Genomic DNA, 23,780 nt, shown 5'->3' with positions numbered 1-23,780 from the left:
GTTTAAATATTAATATAAGACTTTAGATTTAAAATTACACGTTATAAAAGATTGCTTAAAAGAAGCAATACTATGTCAGATCCCGATACTGCCGAATTGGTGTTCAGGCTCACTACTAGTGGTAGGGTATGATGTAAAATCTTTATTTAAATTGAATAATTGTAGGAGACTAGTAGGAATAAAATAGTTGATAAGGAATCCAAAAAATAATATTGATAATAAGAGGGAAGGGGAGGGGAATTATAGAATTGATGAATATTGTATTAAAAATTATTGAATTTTGTTTTATTTATTCGGAGAATAAAATAGGGGCTAATCTATTCCCTCAGGTGATTATTATATTTTATATACTTTTAGGAAGCACTCTACAGGTATCGTTATTTGACAAAAAAAGTAACACATTATTGGTACCATTATCAAAAAATAATATACTATTGACTATCTTTTTTAGAGTAGCTTGATTATTTTTTGCCCATTTTATATAAAATTTATAAACAATGTTTTTTTTGCTTATAATAATTGTATGCGGTGGCATCATTATATTTTTTCCGTCAATGTGCTATTTTTTCTATTTTAAATCATTTTTAAAGCCCATATTTAAATTTAAAAATTTGATTTAACCGAAATATATATCCTTAGAATATCTACTATGACTTTCACACAATTTTGCAGTAAACTGCGTTTTCCCCATTTTATTGGAGATCCTCTGTTTCACTTAATTTAGGCCTTTGGCTGTGTAATATTTTTACAAAAATAACCATGAGTTTTCACTTTTTTTTTATAATAAAAATGCTTATTTTCTAAAAATTTGAATTATAGTTGTTGTTTAAAAAATTATTAAATTTTACTTATTTTATATTCAAATTCTGTTTAGGTATATTGATTGCATATTCTTGCAAGTGGTTTGTTCTGCTAAAAAAAATTTCCTCCAAAATACATTAGAGAATATGAAAACGGCAAATATTAAGGCTGACATTTCCATTTCTATAGGAACTTACAATTTTTCCTTGATTGTTTGGGTCGCACAGCGTCTACCTTACAAGATATTTATTAGAAGCAAACTCTACCCCCCCCCCCTCTTAGTTTTCAAAAACCTATTACCTCAAAAACTTGCTTTTAATTTGTAAAAATAATAATTTAATTTATCAATACTTTCTACTCTACAACTATTAAAAAATTGAATTTATTTATTTTTTTATGAACCTAAATTAAATTTAAAATCCCTTACGACGAATGCATTATTTATTTGTATATTGTTTGGCATGAATGTGTAGAATATCGAAACTTTTAAGATTATATTTAAAAGATAGCGGAAAAATATCGAGTAAGTTTTATTTAAAAATAAATGACCATAATTGTCTCAATATATTGATTTAGTAGATGTTAAGCTATATAATTGTTTTATAATAGGTTCATTATAAAAGTAAGAAATAATTTTCTACAGCAATATATTTTGCCATCTAAAGAGTTATGATAACTCCTTAATAAAATTATGCTATTTCTAGCCTACCTCCATTAAATGCCTAGCCCACACCCCTCTTCAAAAATTTGGAAGCTAAATGCTCTCTCCTCCGCTTATCTAGACGTTAGAAAACCCATAAGCGTCTCATCTGGTATTATAAAAAATTACAGTAACCCCCCCCCCCTCCCTCAATCAATTATCTGAGAAATCACAAGCTATCTCTATTAACGGTTTTGTATGGTACTAGATCTTTGTTAATTATATGATTTTTTATTCTTACACATTTTCTTATTCTATTATCTACCATGGTATCTAGGTATTGGTATCATTTAGTTTATCTAATTTGACACTCTTACCATATAGAACTGATCTATTTTATCTTGATAATTAATTAGGCCATATAAAACATATAGTTCTTTAATATTTAATAAATATTAGACGGGTTGCTTACAAACTTTGTGGTGTCCTAAATATCTTATATTTTTTCATTTTCGCTGGTTATTTTCTTCTCATTTTAGCATACGATGTAATACTTGTATATTCTAAGTGAGGGTTCTGTAATAATAATATTATTTAAGCATACCCTTACATTTGGTAAATCATTTAGTAATTCCAAAGTACCGTTGAGAAATATTGGTAAATTAGCCCCAAAAAAATATACGATAAAAATATCGTAGGTATGTCGTAATAACTAGGTATTTTCTATAATCACTGGTAGCATATGTTAGCTGTATTCAGCAATTTAGAGGATTTATTCATGTTTGTAATGCTAACTACAATCAAAATTTTAAAAAATACTAGTAGATAGCCCGTCAAAAATGACGGGGAATGAGAATTTTCTTCTAATATTTATGCTAGATGTTACCTGTTATTTGAAAATTATATCCAATTTTTTTCTTTTTACCCCTTCCCCCCTTCAGGCCAGGTTCAATCCATTAAAACTAAGACAAAATACTATGGTTTAGTAAGAATAAATTTAAAGTTTTTACTTGATAATACCAGTATGTCAAATTTACTGATTTTATACATAATATTTTATATTAAAAAAATTCCCAGGTAAAGTACAAATTCATAATAATTTTGAAAAATTCATCCAAGCTGAATGAACGATCATAATAATTTTGGTAGTTGAGAGCTGAAATAAAACATTTAAATAATCATAATGAATTTATAAATACAATAAAAATCAGATTTTCATGGGCCTTGGTTTTTTGATTAGGTCGAGCCCAGGCCTGCAAAATAATTTGTTTTAGGCCAATGTCTGACCCATAGTTAATAATAAAAAAAATTATCAAACGTCCAAGCTCATAATTTTCCCCAAGCTCAGCCCAATATAATTTATAAAAATATTTTCCAAGCCCAGTCCAACTCATAATAATTTTATAAATTTTTCTCAAGCCTGGCCAACCCATAGTAATTTTCAAAATTTTTTCCCAAACCTGGAGATAGGTAAATCTCTGGATTCGACAAAATGGTAAGCTTTTAAAAAAGTAGGATCCTTAAAAATTGTTATATTAATTTAGTTAAATATTTAAAATATAATTTGTATATTTTTCAGTTAGTTAGATAAAATATTCAAAGAGATAAAAGGACATATTGTGCAGCCTGACAAAATGGATAGCCTTAAAAATAGGTAGGATGATTAAAATAATATAAATTTAATTAAAAAGTTAAAAAATGACTTGCCTAAATTATTAAGTCTTATCAGGAGATAGAAGGTGATACTTTTGAATTATTCACTATTCCTTTACATTTTCCAGAATTATTTTATGTTTGTATTCTTAAAAATTATTTTATATTTATTTGTGCGCAAAAGTCATGCGAATGAAACAAAATAAGATAAGGGTGATTTATTTTTTGAACATTTATAGAAATGGCCCCAAAAATAAATGATTTAAATTGGAGGAAAAGGAAGAATAAAACTATTTACATTCCTACGTTACGTTTAAATTTATCTGTTTTCAGATTAAGTATTTCCTTATTAAGTTTAGAAGATTGTATCGTTATTAGTCATCAATTTATTAATTTTAGTTACACAACAGTTTGGCTTAATTTTAATAATTCATAATCTAATTTATGAGATAGATGAATTTAATAAACTTATTCAAATATTTAAAATTTTCAAACCAGGAAAATGTGATAAGAAATTCAGTTTAATTTAACACAATTTAATAGACTTATTCAAATATTTAAAATTTTCAAAACAGGGGAATGTGATTGAATAAGGCAATTTATATCAAGTAGTTGTTTGAAATTTTGTGATATTTAGTGATACTTAGTGAAAGTAAGTGTTAAAGCCCAGTTTACATTGGTCATAATGTTTTTGAACCACATAAGATCAACCTGCATTCAAATTTCCTATTTTTAATTAACACTTTCTTGATTAAATTTACACAATGCTTTAACCTAATTAAAGATTCTTATTCTAAATTTATAAAGTAGATAAAAAATTTAGTATAATTAACTTAATTTAATATTCTTATTTAACTTCAGAAAACAAACAGATATAAGTGAATAAGGCAATTATAAGGATTAGTTGCCTGAAGATTTACATTATACTTGTATGATCCATAGCCTTCAGTCTGTTTCACATGAAAATCCTAGAGTGCCCTTATTTAGAGAATTTTTTTAAAATACTGGCACTCCGATTTCAGGAATTCAAGGAAAATGATTAACTTGTTAAACCATCGTCCAAGCAGTATTATTTATAAATATCTACCCATTTTTGCAAAAGCAAATGTGATAAATCGCTAAAAATAATAAAAAATATAATCTATTTAAAAATAAATTAAGACTGTTGGTAGGATCATCTGTTTGTATAAAATAAATTAATAAAATCAACAAATAAAAAATATAAAAATAAATACGTAGCGATGACATGACGTCACGATGACGTAGTGAGGACATCGGGATATAATATAGATATGCTTTGTATCGTGTATATAAATGATAATTATTATGTAATTTTTGAATGATTATAATAAACTTCAATTATTTACATATATAAAAAACGATCTCTGCTTTTTTATTGTTAATCCATTTTAATATAGATATATTCAATGGAAATTTTAATCTTTGTCTATTTTAGAAATATAATATTAAGCCAAACTAATTTGCTAGATCTTGTATCAATATAAACCTAAAATATAAATTATGAAGAAAGGAAAATTTGCCCTTCATATGCTAAAAAGACATTATTAATTTAAAATTAAAAACAAAATTAAAATACAATTAATTTACCTTGATAATTATTTGGCTTATTTTTAAATCCTGGCATTCTGACCATTGTGATGCAATTATAAGAAAATTTATTTTAAAAACATATCAAAATTACCCAACAAAAAATGTGCTCAATATTTCTCAACACAGTAAGCTTTTGTCCAAATGAGTAATGTTGTTAAAAAGCCCGATTTGGTTATATTATGTAAGCATCGAGATTTAAGAAATAGATGTTTAAGCATCTGCTACCTATGTGCAAAATCTTTAATTTTACATAATGTTATTCTGGTTATAATCTTAATCGGGCCGTTTTTTAAAATCGACCCAAATCGGGCTTTTTAACAATACTACAAATGCGAAGAGGGATATTGAAGTTTTACATGAATTCGGAGAAATGATTATTTCTGTTACTTGGTATTTAAGAGTAAAATCAATAAAACTATCAGGTTTTACAAATTAAAGATTTCTGGATCTTTTTTCAGTTAGTTGGAAGGATCAATTTATTGAAGGATTTCGCGAAAATAGTAAGTACTCTACAAAGTATGTGAGAGATAGTTGGAATTTAGGTAGAGTTATGAGTTTATAACCCATGATTGTGGGTTGGGTGTTTGTTGTGTTGATGAAATATCAGTGGCAATAGTGGTGTAAGTTTGACTTACTAAAATTAAAAGGCCTAATGAATATATAATATTCTTGGTAAACAAGATTCTTGACATCTAGAGAATGGAAAATCATGGATTTGAAAGTTCTTAACACTATCGACAGACAAATGGGGTTTTGTTCGAGAGAACCAAGCTTTGCTCTCTTACTATATATAACTCTGTTGTAATGCATAACTAGAAGTGTCCCCAGGAGTTCTAACCCCCTGAAATTTAAAAACACCATCAAAAATTTGAATTTCTTTTTAAAAATATCTAAAATAAGGGTAGTTGTTGAAAATATTTGCTAAAAAAATAAAGTAATATAAAAAAAAATTTTAAGCCCCTGAGATTGTAAAAGCTAGTGTTGCCTATGGGAATAACACTGTAGGGCTAGCCACTTTAATATCACTATCGGGTTTATAATTGTAGAATTATAAAAAACAGCAAAGGGAAATATCCTAATAAATTTTTGAGATTGTCAATAACCAGTGGCCCCTACACTTTTTGAGCGAATGAAGCAGAATACCCCCATGAAAAGTATCCCCTCCCCCTCCAAAAAATGATTATGACACACATAAATTTCATAAATAATTTTTATTGCATCAATTTTTAATAGGCTTGTCACATTCACAGTCACAACTGTGACATTATATAGTCAATTATTTTACCTGATAATAGTCAATTATAATTTTGTTAATATATTATGTATTATTCAACTTCTTTATTAATTATTGACGTTTGTCCTACTTAAATAGGGAGTGATTCTTAATAATATTTTATTAATATTAACAAATTCGGAGGTATTTAGGTTATGTTAAATTGTAGTTTTAATCTTCATGATATTTAGCGCCATCTATAATATTATATATTATTTTAAATAGCATTATATTTCTAAGTTGAATTTTTTCTTAATTGATGTCAAATATATTGTTCTTTCTATATATCTATAATTTATCTATCTATCTATCATAGCAATTTTAAGCCAATTTAGATCATATTAGCAAAATGGATTTTCATGGAAAGCATTTCAGAAGTATTTTGAGGCAATAGGCAGGAAGGAACATTAATATGAAAAAAATGTTTGCAGATAATCTTACAAGAGCTAAGGAATTAAATCTATGATATATATATTCAATAAAAATCATCATAGCTTAAACATATCAAACACGCATTCATAAACCAAATCGAACCGCCTTTTTCAAAAAAAGAATTTCAATACAAAAAACAATTACAAAACATATAATAATATAATAATTACAATAATTGATATTTTTTTTAACAGACACAACATCGAGCAAAACCTTCAATCATCAGTAAAAATTATATTTTTTAACAGACACCACATCGAGCAAAACCATATACTTTCAATTTACACATCTTAATCTTGAAGATACTGAAAATCAAGAACAAGTTGAACATTACTGTGGGCTATTAAAATCTATTTTATTATTTTTTTTTAGATTCCTACACAAGATACCATTCAACAAAACCAAACAATGGAACGTTTCATACTACCAAAATCTAAAGAAGGCATTATTGCTTCAACAAGAGTAAATTTTATATTTATTTTAATTTGTATTGTATGTTAGCTGATAGCCCGTCAAGAATGACGAGGAATCAGATTTTTCCTATCTTATAAGATGTGATTCCGAAATATATATTTATTAGGTGAGGGGCTATTCTAATATTATCCATTATTTTTTATAAATATGTTTATGAAGTATATATTTAGTAATTTTATTTTATGTTCACAATAATAAATATTTTAAACTAAACTTATTTTTATAAAATTGAGTAATTCTTATATTTTTAAATTTAATAATAAATCAACATAAGGAGAAAGCTAGAAAGAGACAGGCACTTTGTCGTATCAAGAAAAGGAACGAACAAAGTCTTATTCCTACAACATCCAACCATCTTGAAGATACTGGAAATAAACAATTTGCTTCAACATCCAATCATCTTGAAAATACTGAAAATCAAGAACAAGTTGAACATTACTGTGGGCCATTAAATATTCTATGCCCATATTGTAATGCATTAAATTTTATTTCTGAAAAACCATCTGATGGAAAATTTAAAAATTGCTGCCACAAAGGTCGTGTTTTATTGCCTTCTCTACAATATCCAGATTTTTTAATAGATTTACTTTCAAATTTAGACAATCATTATTATAAAAATTTCTCTCAGAATATCCGCTCATACAACAGCTCCTTGGCCTTTGCCTCGATGGGGGCTAAAAATGATAATTTATTAAATAAAGGCCCATACTGTTTTAGGGTTCATGGTCAAATTTATCATCGAACTTCACATTTATATCCTCCTAATGGCGTTTCCCCAAAATATGCACAATTAAATGTTCTTGAAACATCTCAGGCTATTGAAAATCATGTACTTTTATAAGAAAATTCAGCCTGTGATATTCATTTATTAAAAAAACTTGATATTTTAATTCGTCAAATAAATCCATATGCTATTAGCTTTAAAACATTGGGTGAGGTTGAGAAGGCCGAAGAAATGAAAGCTAGGTTAGAAAACCGTCCTATATCAAAGGTAAATATGATTTTTCGCCGTGATCGTGCTAATGATAGAAGAAGATTTAATATTCCTACTATTGATGAAGTAGCAATGATTTTTAATAACGATGATGGAGAACCACCTTTTCAACGTGATGTTAAAGTTTATCCACGAAATGATGATTCAAATTTAGTTATCTTAAATATTCTTAGCCCAAATTTAGATCCTATGGTGTATCCTTTACTATTTTCTTATGGTGATCATGGATGGCATACGGATATGAAATTTAATGGACCATTTAACAAGGGAACAAGATCAAATATAACTATGTTACAATTTAAAATATCAAGGTTAGCTATTCGTGCTAACATTTTTAATCCTATTCTTTATGCTGGGCGATTATTTCATCAATATGTTGTTGATTCTTACCTCCAAGTCGAAGCTAATAATTTGAATTATATAAAATTTAACCAATCAAAATTACGTGTAGAGGAATATTCAGGGTTTATGGATCATATTTCTAAAGCAAATGATAATACTAATTTACCTCTAGGAAGAGCCGTTATTTTGCCTTCTTCTTTTCAGGGGTCCGAAAGAAACATGTGTGATAGATATCATGATGCTATGGCTATCGTTTCTAAGTTTGGTAAGCCTGATTTATTTATAACTTTTACATGCAATCCCAATTGGAGGGAAATTAAAGAAAATCTTTATAAAGGACAGAACCCTTCGCATAGACCTGATTTATTAGCTAGAGTTTTTCATTTAAAATTATCTGAATTATTACACGATATTATTAAAAAAGATTTCTTTGGCAAATGTTCGGCGTATGTTTATACCATAGAATTTCAAAAGAGAGGATTACCTCATGCTCATCTGCTCATTATATTAAGCGAAAATAATAAAATTGAAACAACCGAGTGTATAGATAATTTTGTTCGAGCTGAAATCCCAGATAAAAATATCGAACCCCGATTATATGATATTGTAACTCGCTTTATGATACATGGACCATGTGGTATTTTGAATCCTCACTCACCATGCATGGAAAATGGTTCGTGTACAAAAAAATTTCCGAAAGATTTTCAAAAAGAATCTCAACACAATGCGAATGGATATCCATTTTATCAACGTAGAGATAAGGGTTTTAATCATGTCGGAGGTAAGCCAGTTGATAATCGATACGTAATCCCTTATAACAAATATCTATTATTAAAATTTAATGCACACATAAATGTTGAAATATGTACATCAATAAAATCCGTCAAATATATTTTTAAGTACGTTTACAAAGGATACGACTGCGCTAATATAGATCTTAAAACTAATTCGCTTCAATCTCATGATGAAATTAGAATGCATATAAATGCCCGATATGTATGTGCATGTGAAGCCATGTGGAGATTATTAGAAAATCGTATGCATGATCGATCTCACGGTATAAATCGATTAGCAATACACTTGCCATTTCATCAACCGGTATATTTTATAGAAGGACAAGAACGTCAGGCATTAGAGAAATCTGCCGGCAGAAATACTACATTAACTGTCTGGTTTGAATTAAATAAAAATGATGTTAATGCCCGTCAATATTTATGTCACTATACCATATCATTATACTTTCAGCGCTAATAAGTGGAAACCAAGGCAAAGACAAAACAATATAATTTCAAGGATGTATACTGTTGATCCTAAATCCGGCGAGAGATTTTTCCTACGTTTACTATTACTTCATGTTGTTGGCGCCACAAGTTTTGAATATTTGAGAACTGTAAATGGAGTTTTATATAATACTTTTAAAGAGGCAGCTTTTAAAAGAAATTTATTGGTTGATGACAAGGAATAGGAAGCATTTATGAAAGAAGCGTCAACATTTTTAATGCCCATACAGTTGCGTCAATCTTTTGCCTTTATTTGTATTTTTTGTCAGCCAGAAAATCCAAATAACCTCTGGGAAAATTTAAAAAATATATGATAGAAGATTTCGCACATACCCATACAGATTCTATTGCAATTAATATGGCCTTATCAGATATAGAAAAAGTATTGCACGACCATGGTTTTCGTTGCAGTAATTTCAATTTGCCTGTTCCTACTTTAATAGCTCAGGATGATTTTTATAATAATGATCTTGAGGCAGCTGAGGCATTGAAACTAATTACTAAATTAAATTTTTTACAAAAATCAGCCTTTGATTTAATCGTTCAATCTATCGAAAATAATGATTTTCCTCAGCGTTGTTTTTATATTGATGGTCCAGGTGGATCGGGAAAAACTTTTTTGTATAATACCCTAATGTGCTACATTAGAGGACGCAACCAAATAGTTTTACCGTTTGCAACAACAGGCATTGCCGCTATTCTTTTAAAAGGGGGTAGAACAATACATAGTGGATTTAAATTACCTATTCCGATTGTTGATAACTCTGTATCTCGCATGAGTCTTCATTCCCCTGATGCTACTGTTATTAAAAGGTCCAAATTAATTATTATCGACGAAGCCACAATGATGACTAAATACGCTTTACGCTGTATCGATAGATTACTTAAAGATATAATGCAAATACAGTTCCCATTAGGTGGTAAAGTTATATTATTGGGCGGCGATTTTAGGCAAACTTTACCTGTCATTCCAAACAGTTCAAAAGCATATATTATTGAATCATGTCTTGAGTCTTCTGATTTATGGGTTTATTTTAAAGTTATCCATCTGAATGAAAATATGCTGTTATCTTCTGAAGATGTTGAGTATAATTCCTGGATTTTGAATGTTGGAGAATCTTTATCAAATGTTTCCAATCCTTTACTCCCTCCAGATTCGATTGAAATCCCAAATTCATTATTAGAAAATTCATTAATCAAATCAATATATGGAGACTCCATACAAATATCTGATATTAACCTATTTTCAAAAAAAATTATATTAACCACTAAAAATAACATAGCCCTAAATTTAAATAACGAAATTATTCAAAAACTACCAGGAAATTCTAAGATATATTTTAGCGCTGATTCTATACAAACAGATAATCCTGAGGATTTACTTAATTTCCCCATTGAATTTCTTCATTCTCAAACCCCATCAGGAATGCCTCCTCATATTTTAAATCTTAAAGTTGGGACAATAATAATGCTTCTTCGTAACATGAATCCCAGCAGAGGCTTATGCAATGGGACACGACTTCTTATCAAAAATTTACATGATAATTTCATAGATTCTGAAATATTATCAGGAACGCATAATGGCCATCGCGTTTTTATTCCTCGAATTTTTCCCCGAGCGATTCCCGGTTGCCTTTCATATTAAAAAGACGCCAATTTCCTATAATTCCTTCTTTTGTTATCACTATAAACAAAAGTCAAGGTCAAACATTCGACAATGTCGGCCTCTTTCTTCCTGAACCTGTGTTTTCCCATGGTCAGCTCTATGTCGCTCTAACACGTTGCAGATTTAAAAAAAATATGAAAATAAAAATATTACCTACAAAATACCAGGGCACACTTTTGAATGATAATAGAGTATTTACTCTTAATGTCGAATATCAGGACATATTAAATTCTGTCGCTACAAATTAATAACGATACCACATTGAGCAATACCATCAAAGATCCGATACCATAATCAGTAAATTCTATTTTATACTTTCAATTTACACAATATATTTACAGCAAACTACAATCAACAAAATTTTAAGGCAAGCGCTACAACCATGGAAATTAAAAAAAAGAATCGTATTGAGCAAAATCATCAAAGATCCGATACTATTATCAGTAAATTCTATTTTATACTTTCAATTTACACAATATATTTACAGCAAACTACAATCAACAAAATTTTAAGGCAAGCGCTACAACCATGGAAATTAAAAAAAGAATCGTATTGAGCAAAATCATCAAAGATCCGATACCATTATCAGTAAATTCTATTTTATACTTTCAATTTACACAATATATTTACAGCAAACTACAATCAACAAAATTTTAAGGCAAGCGCTACAACCATGGAAATTAAAAAAAAGAATCGTATTGAGCAAAATCATCAAAGATCCGATACCATTATCAGTAAATTCTATTTTATACTTTCAATTTACACAATATATTTAGAGCACACTACAATCAACAAAACTTTAGGGCAAGCGCTACAACCATGGAAATTAAAAAAACGAATCGTATTGAGCAAAATCATCAAAGATCCGATACCATTATCAGTAAATTCTATTTTATACTTTCAATTTACACAATATATTTACAGCAAACTACAATCAACAAAATTTTAAGGCAAGCGCTACAACCATGGAAATTAAAAAAAAGAATCGTATTGAGCAAAATCATCAAAGATCCGATACCATTATCAGTAAATTCTATTTTATACTTTCAATTTACACAATATATTTACAGCAAACTACAATCAACAAAATTTTAGGGCAAGCGCTACAACCATGGAAATTAAAAAAAAGAATCTTATTGAGCAATTCTTCGAAAATTTGACTTGAATTTAAATTGTAAAATTCACAGATATCCTCGATATCTTCTTTAATAATTGATTTTTCTGCCATTCCCTTCGGCGTAAAAAATGATGTTTGATGTAAAAATTTCATGGAATCATCATTAAATCTTTCGTTAAACTGCATAATAATTAAATCGAGTGCAGCATAAAACACACCTATTTTAAAGCTAAAAAAAATTTATATATTTAATGATGAAAGTATATATACCTCTCCTTTTTGGATTGTAATGTTTGAAGTCTAGAGCTTTCAAAATCAAAGGGTAGATTTCTCTCCTTCATAAAATCTTGCGCCTTTGAAAAACATCCAAAAATTCAGTGTTATTATCTATTAGATTAAAAAATAATTAAGACAATAATTTATATTATACTTCTCAAATTAATCAAGCAATCTTTTGCCGAATTTGATTTATTGCATACTCTATATCCTTCGAAATGGTTTGCAATTTTGTACAAGCCAAACTTGTTATCAACAATATTTTATCCAAAACACAAAGTGATAAGATAAAATCAAATGTTTCTATTCTAAAGACTATAGCACTAGCCATAGTGAAAGTGGCAGGATCTTCAGAATCCTTTAAATTTGTTAAAGCTGCCCTCAAGGCATCATAAAGTTGAAAAAAATTTACAATAGCTTTATATGACGATAGCCAGCTTCTAAATAAAAAAAACATATAAAATCTAAATAAATAAGGAACTATTACCGAGTGGTATTCTTAACGCGTAGAAATCGTTGCGATTTTTTCAGATCATTACACTGAAATATTTTGAGTACCTCATATCTTTTTACACCATTAAAATAGACATAAATCTCATCTAGTATTCCTAGAACATTTCAAAGTTCTTTAATTGATTGGCATAATTGAACAACGATTAAATTTAATCGATGACAATAACACCAAATAAAAGCTACCCTTGGCGCCTTTGCTCTAATCAAGGCTTGCACACCATTGATTCTTCCACTCATGTTTGAGGCTCCATCATAACTTTGCTCAACTAGATATTCAAGGAATATTTATTACCAGTAGAGAGATAATAGGAATTTCTTGTTCTACTTTATCAAATCTCTGCTCTATGTCTTCCTATAAAAAATATAGTAGATAAAAAATATGAGTAACTAAATGACCTCAGGTTCACTAATTCCATGATCATTATCAGAATCATCAGATACTATATTTTTTTCTAACACATTTTCTTTATTATTAGGACACTTTTAAAAGATAATTATATTAATTAAAAATATTTATTATACCAACAGCTTTGAGTTCCCAATTTTTACTTCTTTCTTCTTAAATTGCGATTTAATACCCTTTATAATAAGATATGTATAAACAATTAAATATTTAATAAAAAAATTACTTTGCTATTTATCCAATTTTGAGTAACATTCTTAAAAGCTACTATTTCAAAGTTTTTCTTTATATAATATTAAGCCCACCATGTCTTTTTCTAATGTGATCTATCCATTTATCATCTCTTATATTATGCGATTTGCAATTTTTTATTAGGCATTTGTATTTTTTTTGGTTAATATTTTTAGGCATATTTTAAAATTGGAAAAATAATTTATGACAAGAAATCTCGGATAACAAATTTACTAAACATCGACCAAAATTTCCATCAATATATTAAATTAAATATTAAGTGGGGGAGGGGGATCTTATTATTACATTTATAAACCAGAAATCACATATGATGGATGTAAAAAAAAATTTAAAAAAAAATATTTTAAAAATATTTTAAAAAAATTTTAAAAAAAGTTAAAAAAAAGTACCCCCACTCAAATTTACTGAAGCAGTTGCTTCGGACCCCCCCCCCCCCCCCCGTTGTAGGGGCCCCTGACAATAACTCAATAATATCGTTCAACTATAACCTAATCATTGAATCTAATTTTCAATATTAAGTAATTAACATTGGTACTTCTTATATATATTATATTAAATATCAACAATTGGGATCTGACCTGTCCGTGTCACTGTGCTTTGCATACCCCATAGTGGCAAGAATACCTAATTTTTTCTAAACCTATTATTTCTAAATCTATTTTTTCTTCTTACTAAATATCACGAGCGTTAGTTCTAGTCATGACCTAAATGATATAATATTGATGATATTTTCCTTTACATTTAATTAAATATTACTTTTATATTAGTATTGAATATTGCATAAATTATCATTTAATTATATAATATATTTGTTAAAAATAGTTTTATTGCATTTTATATATTTATAAAAATATCTTAAAATTCTCTATTGTATTTATAACAAACAATATAATATATCAAATCTTATAACATCTAATTAATTATTTTTATAATTTAATAATTTTGAAAATTTGTATAAAATATTTTACAAAATATATTAAAATAAATAAAATATTTAAGATGCCTTGTTTGTATTTTGCCATCTGTCTTCATATTGACTCTTAGCAGCTGTTGTATAGGGCCCGAACCGAACCATTTAATTAAAAGGACCATGGCAATACAACATTTTATGCCCTGTAAATGGATTCTAATTAAAGAAATAGGTGTTTCAAGGTAAAGAATGGATATATATTTTAATATATTATTATTATATAGGGTTAGGTTATGGGATTTGATGATACTAATTCCTAACATTGTATTTTCTTTATTTTTGATATATGGATTCAAAAAGGCTAGAATTAAATTGAGAATTACAAGGATGCCAGTTATATCAACCTTTTATTACTTAGTATCTATATATTTTATTTATATGACTAAATTATTAATAGATATGGTTATGCAATCTTTTAAATATTCTAAGATGTGTAGTATACATGTCTGTATCAGCCAAAAATCCTGTTGAAGATACTATAGACAAGGTAATTTAATTTATAACAATTTTTCATTAATTATAATGTAGTTATTATGGCTTATACTACGATTTTTTTTGCTTTCAACTGAATTGTCTGTTTTAATATTTGGATTGGCATTTGGTATGTATTTAATATATTGAAATTTATTGTTAATTTTTATATAATTAATTGATTTTTTTAGGTAAGCTTGAAAGTCAGAAAAGTATAAGATGGGTTATGTTTTTTGCATCAATGATATCATTAATATTCTCATTTATACAGGTATTAAAAAGTATATTTTAAAAACCAAATATTTTTAAATGCATGATTGTGAATATTAGGGCTAAGATCAAATAAATTTTAATATAAAACAAAAATAATAAAAAAAAATTTCTGCTGTCTTTTTAAAAACTTCAAGAATGTTTTACCATATTTCCTCTGAGTTATGGTAACTAGTGTTATATCTTGTTATTCTTGGAAATTGTTAGATTTTGCTAAGCTCCCAGACAAGATATTCTAACTCATATCCCATAAGATTTATTTATTCAAGAAGATCTTTCCTCTATCTTTTTACTTATCAGTTTAAGGGTTGTAAGAATATTCAAATTTGTATATGCAATTCAGGGTAGATATATCATTTAGTACTCAATTTATTAAAAGTAATAATTTTATTTCAAAATATTGCATATTATATATATATTTAATTAAAAATATATTATAATAAATAAAGAGCTAAACCAGCCATTAAATTTTTTTTTAAACATTAGACATGTGGGCTGATTAAGCAAAATTTATAGGTAAATGGGCAGGTGGGTATATTTTTTAATAGAATTTAAGTGAGCTGGTGGAGCTAAAATTAAAACAAGTGGTCAGTCCTTTTGACTAAAACCACCCATTGCAGACCTCTAGTACTAGTTTATTTTGCATCAAACTCCCTTGTCTAAAATCTTATTTGCTCTTTCTGCAACCCCCAAGTTAATTTTATATATTTTCATATAAATATATTTAAAATATGTTAACTTTGAAAGATCTGTTTCACATTTGAAATTTATTCTTTCACCGCAATAAGTCTAAATAAATATTTTAAAATTGATAACATGATTATGCGTTATATTTTTGAATATATTTTGCCTATAAATAAAATTTATATAATAAGTTTATGTTATTTTAATTATGAATATCTTTAATTAAAAAAATGAATTTCTAATCCTGAGCTGAACACGGAACTAAACTTGGGTTCAAGAATATTTCCATGGACCAAAATGAACCCATTGTTTGATATTTTTACCATGTTTACTACCATAAATTTAAGCATTTATCGTACTGCTCAACTCTACATTGCAAAGAGTGCAAGTGAAAGTTTTAAAATTTCAATTTTCCTTTTTAAACAATTTTTTTTAGTCTTCTTTGCTCTTAGGACAGATGCATCTGTCAGGCGCAATGAAAGTTTAAGACCAATTTTTAAGAATGGACTGAGATCTTGAAGACTAACATCCTGACATGGGGATGGGACACTTGTTTTCCCTCAGTACCAATCTCTAGCATGAAAGGGAGGGGAAAGAATTTAATTTATTAAGAGAGTTTTCTCTACTCTTTGAAGAATTAAGAGTACCCCATAATTCTAAGGGATATATTTATATAGGTCTGCAATGGCATGTTTTAACCTGATCCCACCAGTCCTTGATTTAAGAAAAATTTAGCTCACCTACCCATTCATTTAAAAATTTGTTTAACCCAGCAGCCTGCCCAATATTTAGAAATTATCTGATTGGTTTGGCTCTCTATTTATTTTATTAATACATTTTTTTTAAATACGCCTAAACTTGGGCTCAGATCGGGTTATAAAATATATTCAATAATTTGAAAAGAAAAAAAATTAAGTTTGCAAATAATGTTTATTAAATTAATATGAATTTTAAATTATATTTATTTTTTAAAAAATTTTTTTTATCTTCAATCAATTATAATTATGAATATAGGGATTCTTGGAATTATATATGCCCGACAAGCGTTTTAATATTGACAATAAAGATTATGATGTTTTTGCGCAAGGAGGCTCCATATTTTTATTTGTTACCTCTGCCATCTTCACATGCGTGAGTTTTTATATTTTTAAAATAATTATTGCAATTTATTTGATTCTCAAAATAAGATTAAGGGAAAAATCGAATGGTAGTTGATTGAGGTAACTTATATTTACAAGTTATATCATTAAAAAGTAACTGGGTTTAGTTACTTTCTATTTTTTAAAAAATACCCAAACAGTAACCCGTAAATTTTTTTTAAAAGTAGCTAGTGACAGTTACATTTTTATATAATTGCATTTAAAACGCTTGAATGCAACTATTTAGAGTTACTTTTCTATAAAAAGTACTTAGTTATGTGTAACAACTAGGTACAATAGTTATCTGTTAATATTTAATTTAACTACATTACAGTTAAAGTAATAACTATTCTAAAATGTTACTGGGTACATTTATAGTTAAAATAAAATCATTTTAATAATATTTTAGTAAATCATTGAATCAGCATAGCATAATTTAAAAAAAAAATTAGTTCTAATATGGCATGGCTCATATTAATTGAAATTAACCCGATTTCATCTGTCAACACAAATATAAAATATTATGCCAAGCCTATACATTATATTTATAAATATCATTTCGCCAAAATGGGCATTTCGCTTAGTTTGAGCCGGGCCTGGGCATAGGACCTACGTCGAATGGATAAATATGGCCAGCTGTTATGATTTTTTTATTATTATTAATTTAGCTATTATTTTATTTTAAACAAATTTTAATTTTAACAGATGTATCTGGGCATTTTGATGTTGCCGAAAACAAAAATTAGGGAAAAATTATCCTTACCAAGTAATAATTTAAATTTTTCAACGCGCGAATTTATTTTTATATAAAAGTACTGGATTACATTTTGTTTTTATAAAATTAAACCAATTTTAAAGTAAGTTTTAATTGTGGATTTATTTTCCTAAAATGATAGCAAAAAAAGAATTAAATAACTAACAAATTAAACAAGCGGAAGTAGACACTAGCCAGGGATTTTTTTTGAAAGTTCAAAAAAAACATTCTATGAAAGATACACACATATATATATATTTATATAGTAAATTAAAATGGTAAACATAAATAATGAATGAATGAAAATATTTATTTCTTTCTTTCATAGTTAACTTTCCTAATTCCTGACTTCCCTCACTCCTGGTGCCCTGCTTAAGAGAAGAAGGAAAAATATTTTTTCTAAATCTAATTTATATATTTTTAAGCCAAGAAAACATTTTATTACTATTGCGCTTTCTTGGCCATCTTGAATCTTATGCAAACCTTGGGATCGTGTATGCTAATTTTCGATGTCCCATTTTCCTTATGGTAAATTTAGTTATTTACTCACTAAAAATTATATAAAATAAATAAGCTATTATATATTGTACTTTCTTTTACAAAAAAAAAGTATAATAGATACAACTTCCTACATCTATCTCATATCCTTCGCCCCATTAGTCTACAGAACTTTTCTCAAAGGAGTCTTCAAGTTAGGATACTCCATTTTGAAATAATAAAATTTAATGTTTAATATTTCTAAAAAAAACAACAATTTAACAAAACTTGGGATTAATTATAAGATCATAATAATTTACCAAATTTCAAACAAAATTTTATATATAATTTAAGAATAACATACGCTAGCCTGTTTGCTTATCGACCTCAAATCAATCAATCTTCTATACGTTCTGGACTATCCAACGATACCATCACTACCAACACTAATGATGACCTCACGAGTCTTCCCAATCATTCTTCTTTTTACAACGAAAAGGCTAACATGCCTAGGTGAGGTTTTTTGACATAATTACAGTTCATCGCAAACCTAATTTAATATTATAAATGAATAATATTAACCACTCGTTAACTAGATAAAAAAATACTCAAAAGTGTCTTTTTAGGGATTTTAAAACTAGAAATTTAATGTGTTATATTTAATGCTTTTAATTCATTACAAAATAACATCGTTACTAATGGCGTTACATTTCCTTGCGTTACTGTTCTAAAAAGGTAACCGATTAAATTACTAGTTATTTTTTGCGTTTATTTATATTTTATTATATTAATCATTTTTGTTTATATTATTGAAGACCTAATATTTATGAGAAAAAAAGAATTATTCGATTAATAAAACGACAAATTATTCTTAATAATTTATGTTTTAAAAATAAAATCATCACTATATGTAACCTATCATTCTGGCAAGTGATTCGAATAACAGTGTTTACATCATGAATTAAGGCTTTTCTTAGTTTAGAACTTGTTTGCCATCAAAAAAAAAATCGTATATCTTACAAATAAGAATCAATAAAATAAACTCTGCCTTAAAATTGGCTTTGGCTTTATAAATTAAATAAAAATGCATTTCAAATTTATCTAATAACATGATCCATTCATTCACTTTATCAACAAATTATTATCAAAATAATTTTCGTATGATTTATTATCGCATATAAATAGTAAATTTAACTATTCATAAAAATATGAATATCAAATTATTCGATATTTTTATACGATTAAATGCACTATTCGATTTATATTCTTTTTTTACTGAGTTCTGGGCCCGACGCTGGTCCATATTACCCCGGGTTTGATGGGTTGCCCATGAATCGGTCTCTGTTTGGTCTGTGGTCTCAAAATGCTCAATTTAAATTCGGTTCAGAACCATGGTTTTTGAATAGGTCTATTAGATGGCAGTGCTAATGAAGACAACATTATGTAAATAATTTTCATAATTTTATTACCTTTAAAGGCCATACGAATGAAAAAAATAGTATTTGGTTTTTTTGAGGAAAATATTAATAAAAAAATCTAGGGAGTAAATTAGCCAAGACTTATTTAAAATATAAGAGATTTTTTTATGAAGATATGTCGGATTGACGAACTATCAAAATTCAATCTATAGAAAAAATCCGTCTTTATAAAAGAAAACGTTAACAATTATCGAACATTAAAACCCTATTTATTAAATATAATAAACCTTTGCTTGCTTTAGCTATTGAACGGGTGTCCTAATAAAAGTGCTGTGAAGAGATGAACAAACTTAAATACTTAGAAAAACGATTCACCATCAAAATTGTTAAAAAAATAGATCATCACTTCTATTTTAAAGCAATAATATATAAAATATTATTTATTTATTTGAATTTTGAGATTTATATAATAATTATATACATGTCGTAAATAAAAGAGTAATTTATTCAAGCATTTTACATAGTAAAGTTTTCGATGCTTTTAAAAAAAGTAATAGCGTTATTTTTTTTGAGGAACGCCAACAGTTCTATATATCTCGATAAAAAATTAATTTATATTTTATATATCATATTAAATAAAATTTTTATCTTATTGTTTATTTTAAAATTTTTTATATAATATTACAATCATAGGAATAATTGTTACCCGAGTTGTAATTTGAATTTTTTTATCTTATAAATAATTATAAATTATTAACACTAAATAAATTATAAGAATTTATGGTTATAACATAAATAATATAATAAAATAAAATTATTTCTAGCTCAAAATATTTCAATTATATTAAAATATGGAATGATAAATAATCCAAAGTGCTTATCAAAAATATACCAAATTTTTGCATGAATATTGTTTAGATTAAATTATAAGGATACTAAAAAAACCTAAATTATAAGCTTAAATAGTTTTATTGTTATTGGGTGTGAGATTGTATAAGCCACTTCATCTAGTTAACGAAGGGTTAAAATAAAATATAAGGATCCCCTTATCATTAATTATGCATTTTTTTTGACTATATGGATATATAATAAGTCTTAAGACTTTCAGTTAACATGAATGTTAATTTTATGTTAAAAAGCCCGAGGAATGAATATATTTAAACGTTATTTGTTTTTTTTAACAATTGCAAAATAATTTATAAATAAACCCACGTGTTTTAAATAAATAATGTGGGGCTAGATTTTTTAAATTTGTTGTTGACCTATTATTCTAAAATAATTTTGAATTTATAAATCAAGCTTCTCATTGTGTGACAATAATAATTTTTCTGACCCTACCCAGCACACGGAGAAGTTAGGACTCCAAGACCAAACGGAGGCCTCTTATAGGTTAAATTTCAGGAATAATTTACTTAACACGCTTCCCAGTCCTATGAGTCCTATGGTTCAAAAGTTTTTGCTCGATCACACAAAACCGAATTTAACACCAATCAATGAAGGAAACCACGACGTGACTTATTCGAAAGAAAGCGAGAATGATACAATTAAAGATAGTGTATGAGGAAAATAATTTTGCTTTTATTTATAAGATAAATATTTACCAGTGTATATTTTTATTCGATGTTTGTTATTTATTTATCAAATGAAATTTTGATGTAAATTCTCATAAATTATAATATATTATTATTTAATATATATATAAGTGTTCCTTATAAATATTTATAGAAAATATTGACTTTGATAAATATACTGTTTTCGAATGGTAATGGTTAAAAATAATTTTGATAAAAAAATTGTGAATGCTTTTTACGATAATTTTTTTAAAATATAATTATATTTTTCTGTTAATTATCGGCCCCTGGTACTGTGCACAGGCAAAATCAGTAAAATATTCTAGGTAAGTAGAATCTCAGACGAAAACATTGATTTTTTTTTCAAACTTTGGTATTGCCGAGTGTCATTGATCGGGAGTCTTTTTCAGGAAATTTCTGTCTGTAATTTACTTGTATTTTCCGGTCAACAGTTTATTTTAAAGTAACCTTCTCAACCCTGAATATAGCGTAATGAATGATAATGATATATATATAATAAAATATGCAATAAATAATTGGTAAAAGAAATTTATTAATAATGAATGAAATTTCTATTATTTTCCTTTTGAAATTGTTATTAGTTTATATATATATATCTTTTTTTAGGTAAACAATAATCATATGGAAGATATATGAGATGTAATAAAATATATATTATCTCTTTATCTCAGTTTGTTGCCAAATAAAAGTGCTACGAAAAGAAGAGATTGGGCTATGATTTTGGTGCGATCAATTCTATTTTTAAGAGGCAGTTAACGGCCGATATCGTTAATTGCCGATCCTCTATATATACCAAAATGGCTATAAATGTAATTTAATCACATTGATCCATATAATATAATTTTTTTGACATACTTTTTAATGTTATATCTAAAAATATTGATAATTAAATAATTCCTATAAAACTAATATCTAGACTAATATGCCCAAATGTTTGAAAATATTATGATAATTGTTATTTTGTTTTTTTATAATATATAATTTTTTATTATTTTAAATTCTTTATTATCTAAAAATATCCAATTTTGAAAAAACTATTTAGCATTTAAAACAAATAAAAATAATAATATGAATTAAAAATGGAGATAATTACAAATAACCCAGATATTTCTATAGGGGAAACACAATTATGTATGGGTCTTCGCCATAGAATTTATTGGAGAGTAGTTATATTATATTCTTATAAAAATGTTCTAATTCTGAATTATAGTCATTATTTTAATAAAATATTAACTTATGTTTATTTTGTTTTCAAATTAGTTTTTTAATAGTGATATATTGTATATATCTTAGGGGATAAGGCATTTATTCATAAAGTTTTGAACGATATGAATGCTTTTTGTTGAATGCGTTAGATTTTTTCAGAAATGTTTACATCACTACAAAAAATTAATCACCTCACTTCTATTATATCTATCATATATAGTTTCCTTTGCTAGATATGATTATTCATTTCTCCTTACTGTAACTCCATACTGCAAACATACTATAAAACATTTCGCTTGGAGCAAAAATATTTTTTAAGAGTTATTATTTCTCATGATTTTTACAATTGATAACAATTCGATAAAATGCTCATGAACAATATCAAATAATAATATTCCTCAAATATGTATTAATATCATTTAATTTTTTATCGTTTAGCTTTGGACCTTCTACGACGCTATTGCATTATTAAGATCTTATGGACTAACTCAAGGGAGGAGATAATCTTAGTTTCTGTACATGTTGAGTTTACCTATTATAATTGAATAATTTTTATTTAAAGCCATTAGGTGGAATACAGTATCATTAACTCAAGAAGGAGGGGGGGGGGGTTCTAGACGGCGTTGATTTGTAATAATTAGATTTTATTTTTGATCAAATTTTACCTAAATAATTTTTTGGGAAAAAATGATTAAATAATTTTGTAATATTCAGGCATAGAAAATTTTTCAAGATGAAATACAAAATTATTTTAAAACTCTCATATATATATATCTATGATAAATTAAAAATTATGAACGAGATTTCTTATATCTTATTTTTCTTTTTGTGAGATTAGTTTATATTTATTTTAGAAAAGATCCCAAATAGATGAAAAATTTATGATATAATAAAATAAAAAATGTATCTCCTACAGAATTTGAAAAAAGAATTGACAAAAATCTTCAAATAATTTTTTACAAAAAAAAGATAGCCAGAGTTGTTAACGCTCCTTTATAAAAGTAGCTAGCTCCCGCTCCCGTTCCTACCTTCTCAAAAGAAGCTAGCTCCTTTAAGTAATGGAGTGGCACTC

General features: G+C 26.9%; 3 protein-coding genes across 3 annotated transcripts; all 3 read left to right on the top strand.

The window, feature by feature from the left end:
• Positions 1–72: 72 nt before the first annotated feature.
• LOC135930111 (uncharacterized) lies at positions 73–9,685 on the top strand. The gene is made up of 5 exons (XM_065466897.1): positions 73–126; positions 6,783–6,872; positions 7,159–7,713; positions 7,822–9,392; positions 9,466–9,685. The coding sequence occupies exons 1-5, from the start codon at positions 73–75 to the stop codon at positions 9,683–9,685; spliced, it is 2,490 nt and encodes an 829-aa protein (XP_065322969.1).
• Positions 9,686–9,858: 173 nt separating this feature from the next.
• LOC135930110 (ATP-dependent DNA helicase pif1-like) lies at positions 9,859–11,145 on the top strand. Its single transcript, XM_065466896.1, has one exon. It carries the CDS (start codon positions 9,859–9,861, stop codon positions 11,143–11,145), a length of 1,287 nt encoding a protein of 428 aa, XP_065322968.1.
• A 3,601-nt stretch (positions 11,146–14,746) lies between these two features.
• On the top strand, positions 14,747–21,612 carry LOC135929638 (transmembrane protein adipocyte-associated 1 homolog). Its single transcript, XM_065466313.1, has 11 exons — positions 14,747–14,879; positions 14,922–15,054; positions 15,095–15,184; positions 15,226–15,298; positions 15,360–15,439; positions 17,137–17,253; positions 17,967–18,027; positions 18,441–18,543; positions 18,626–18,706; positions 18,847–19,005; positions 21,210–21,612. Exons 1-11 carry the CDS (start codon positions 14,818–14,820, stop codon positions 21,469–21,471), a joined length of 1,221 nt encoding a protein of 406 aa, XP_065322385.1. The 5' UTR covers positions 14,747–14,817; the 3' UTR covers positions 21,472–21,612.
• Positions 21,613–23,780: the final 2,168 nt, after the last annotated feature.

The sequence above is a fragment of the Gordionus sp. m RMFG-2023 genome, chromosome 5, assembly GCF_954871325.1.
Source record: "Gordionus sp. m RMFG-2023 chromosome 5, tfGorSpeb1-WG-v2, whole genome shotgun sequence".
Lineage (NCBI taxonomy): Eukaryota > Metazoa > Nematomorpha > Gordioida > Chordodea > Parachordodidae > Gordionus > Gordionus sp. m RMFG-2023.
Note: the sequence above shows the minus strand (reverse complement) of the source record. Positions and strands in the feature narration are given on the sequence as shown.